Raw genomic sequence first — 3,520 nt, forward strand, 5'->3', positions numbered from 1 at the left:
AGTCAGAATCAGTCAGTTCAGTTCAGTCGCTCAGTTGTGTCTGACTCTTTGCAACCCCATGGACCACAGCATAGCAGACTTCCCTGTTCATCACCAACTCCTGGAGCTTGCTCAAACTCATGTCCATCGAGTCAGTGATGCCATCCAACCATCTCATCCTCTGTCATCCCCTTCTCCTCCCACCTTCAATATTTCCCAGCATCCAGGTCTTTTCCAATGAGAATGGCCATTATTAAAACATCTACAAATAACAAATGCTGAAAAGGGTCTGGAGAAAAGGGAACCCTCCTACACTGTTAGTGGAAATATAAATTGGTACAGGCACTATGGAGAACAGTATGGAGGTCCCTTAAAAATAAAAATAAAGTTACCATATGATCCAGCAATCCCACTCCTGGGCATATATCCAGATAAAATTATCATTTCAAAAGATGCATGCATCCCTGTGTTCATAGCAGCACTATTTACAATAGCCAAGATATCAACCTAAATGTCCATTGACAGAAGATTTGGTATATGTGTGTGTGTGTGTGTATACATATATATAGATACAGATATAATGAAATATTACTCAGCCATAAAAAGAATGAAATAATGCCATTTGCAGCTACAAGGATGGACCTAGAGATCAGTATATTAAGTGAAGTTAGAAAGAGAAGGACAAATACCATATGATATCACTTATATGTGGAATCTAAAATATGACACAAATGAACCTATCTATGAAACAGAAAAAGACTCACAGACATAGAGAAGAGGCTTGTGGTTGCCACAGTGGGGAGGAGGGAGGGGAGGGCTAAATTGGGAATTTGGGTTTAGCAGATGCAAACTGGTGTATATAGAATGGATAAACAACAAGGTCCTACTATATAGCACAGGGAACTATATTCAATATCCTGTAATAGGTGCCCAGAAACCATCCCAAGAGCAGCTGTGTGAGGCCGGGCCAAGAGGGAGGCCTTGACTTAGGTTTGACACACTCGCCCTGAGTGTCCTTGTCACCTGGGTTTGTTTAGATGGCTCCCGCAAAGAAGGGGGGTGAGAAGAAGAAGGGCTGGTCTGCCATCAATGAGGTGGTGGCCAGAGAATACACTATCAACATTCACAAGCGCCTCCATGAAGTGGGTTTTAAGAAGCATGCCCCTAGGGCACTCAAAGAAATCTGGAAATTTGCCATGAAGGAGATGGGAACTCCAGATGTGCACATGGACACCAGACTCAACAAAGCCATCTGGGCCAAAGGAATAAGGAATGTTGCATACCGGATCCATGTGCGGTTGTCCAGAAAATGTAATGAAGACAAAGACTCGCCAAACAAGCTCTACATGTTGGTTATCTACGTGCCTGTCACCACCTTCAAAGATCTACAGACAGTCAGTGTGGATGAGAACTAACTGCTGATTGACCAATAAAGTTATTGAACTGCAAAAAAAAATTCCTGTAATAAACCACCATGGAAAAGAATATATACATATACATTATATACATTACATCTATAACTGAATCCCTTTGCTATACACCAGAAACTAATACCACATTGTAAATCAACTATATTTCAATAAAAAAAGAAAGAAGATGAACACATGCCTTATACCTTATACCTCTTGTAAATACTAACTCAAAATGGATGAAAAAACTTGTATGTAAGACCTGAAAGCATAAAACACCTAGAAGAAATCTCCTTGACATGGGTCTTGGTAATGGTTTTTTGGATATGACACATAAAGCACTAACAACAAAATAAAAAGATAAGCAAGTGGGACTACCTCAAATTAAAAAGCCTCTTCACAGCAAAAGAAGCCATCAGTAAAATGAAAAGAAAACTTATGGGATGAGAAAAATATTTGCAAATCATACATATGATGAGAGGTTAACATATAAAATATTAAAGAACTCACACAACTCAATAGCAGAAAAACAAATAACCCTATTCAAAAATGGGCAAAGGACTGTGATAGACACTATTCCAAAAAAGATATATGAGAGGCCAATGGATATGTGGAAAGATTCTCAACATCACTAATCATTAAGGAAATGCAAATTAAAATCAAATTAAAAATTCACATTTGTTAGAATGGCCATCATCAAAAAAAGATGCTGGTGTGGATGTGGCAAAAAGAGAATTCTTGTGCACAGCTTGTGGGATTGTAAATTGGTATAGACACTATGAAAAATAGTATGGAAGGCCCTCAAAAATTAAAAATAAAACCACCATGTGATCGAGCAATTCTACTTCTGGAACATATCCAAAGGAAAACACAAACTAAAAAAACATATCTGCACCCCAATATTCATAGCAGTATTATTTATAATAACTAAGATGTGGAAGCAACTTAAGTACCCATCAATAGATGAATGAATAAAGAAGTTATGATTTTAAAAATTACACACACAATGGACTATTACTTAGCCACAAAAAGGATGAAATCTTATCATTTACAACAATATGGATGGACCTTGAAGGCATTATACTAAATGAAATGTCAGACAGAAAATGACAAATAGTTTATGACCTTATTTACATGTGAAATCTTTTTTAAAAACTCATAGAAAAAGAGATCAGATTTGTGATTAAAGACGGAGGCGGAATTGGAGGAAGTGGTCAAAAGGTCTAAACTTCTAGTTTGCAAAATATGTAAGTGCTGCTGCTGCTGCTAAGTCGCGTCAGTCATGTCCGACTCTGTGCGACCCCATAGACGGCAGCCCACCAGGCTCCCCCGTCCCTGGGATTCTCCAGGCAAGAACACTGGAGTGGGTTGCCATTTCCTTCTCCAATGCATGAAAGTGAAAAGTGAAAGTGAAGTCGCTCAGTCGTGTCCGACTCTTAGCGACCCCATGGACCACAGCCTACCAGGCTCCTCTGTCCATGGGATTTTCCAGGCGAGAATACTGGAGTGGGGTGCCATTGTCTTCTCCGATATAAGTACTAGGGATATAATATGGGCTTCCCTGGTATCTCAGATGGTAAAGAATCCGCTTGCAATGAAGGAGACCTGGGTTTGATCCCTGGGTTGGGAAGATCCCCAGGAGGAAGGCATGGCAACCCACTTCAGTATTCTTGCCTGGAGAATCCCCACGGACAGAGGAGCCTGGTGGGTTACAGTCCATAGAGTCTAAAAGAGTCAGACACGACTGAGGGACTAACCACAGCACAGAATAGGGTTGTAATACGTGATATGATAACTATAGCTAACACTGCTACATGATATATAGAAAAGTTAAGAAAGTAAGTCCTGATTTCTCATGATAAGCAAAAAGTTTTTTTTCTTTCTTTCCTCTTTACTGTATCTATAAGACGGATGTTTGCTGAACCTATTGTGGTAATCATTTCACAATATATGTATATCAATCATGCTCTGTGCCTTCAACTTTCACAGTCATAAACGTTAATTATTTCTAAACAAAACTGGAAAAAAAGACAAATATACAAAACAATGCTTTATAAACATTGGGCAGCAAGACCTCACAGGATCCCTGAAAGAAGGGAAACACGTAAGGTGAGCCCTATGATTGCCCTAGC

General features: G+C 39.3%; 1 protein-coding gene across 1 annotated transcript; it reads left to right on the forward strand.

Annotated features, from left to right (window-relative positions):
- Positions 1 to 1,016: 1,016 nt before the first annotated feature.
- Positions 1,017 to 1,394, forward strand: LOC133052211 (large ribosomal subunit protein eL31-like). Its single transcript, XM_061136978.1, has one exon. It carries the CDS (start codon positions 1,017 to 1,019, stop codon positions 1,392 to 1,394), a length of 378 nt encoding a protein of 125 aa, XP_060992961.1.
- The last annotated feature ends 2,126 nt before the right edge of the window (positions 1,395 to 3,520 follow it).

The sequence above is a fragment of the Dama dama genome, chromosome X, assembly GCF_033118175.1.
Source record: "Dama dama isolate Ldn47 chromosome X, ASM3311817v1, whole genome shotgun sequence".
Classification (NCBI taxonomy): Eukaryota; Metazoa; Chordata; class Mammalia; order Artiodactyla; family Cervidae; genus Dama; species Dama dama.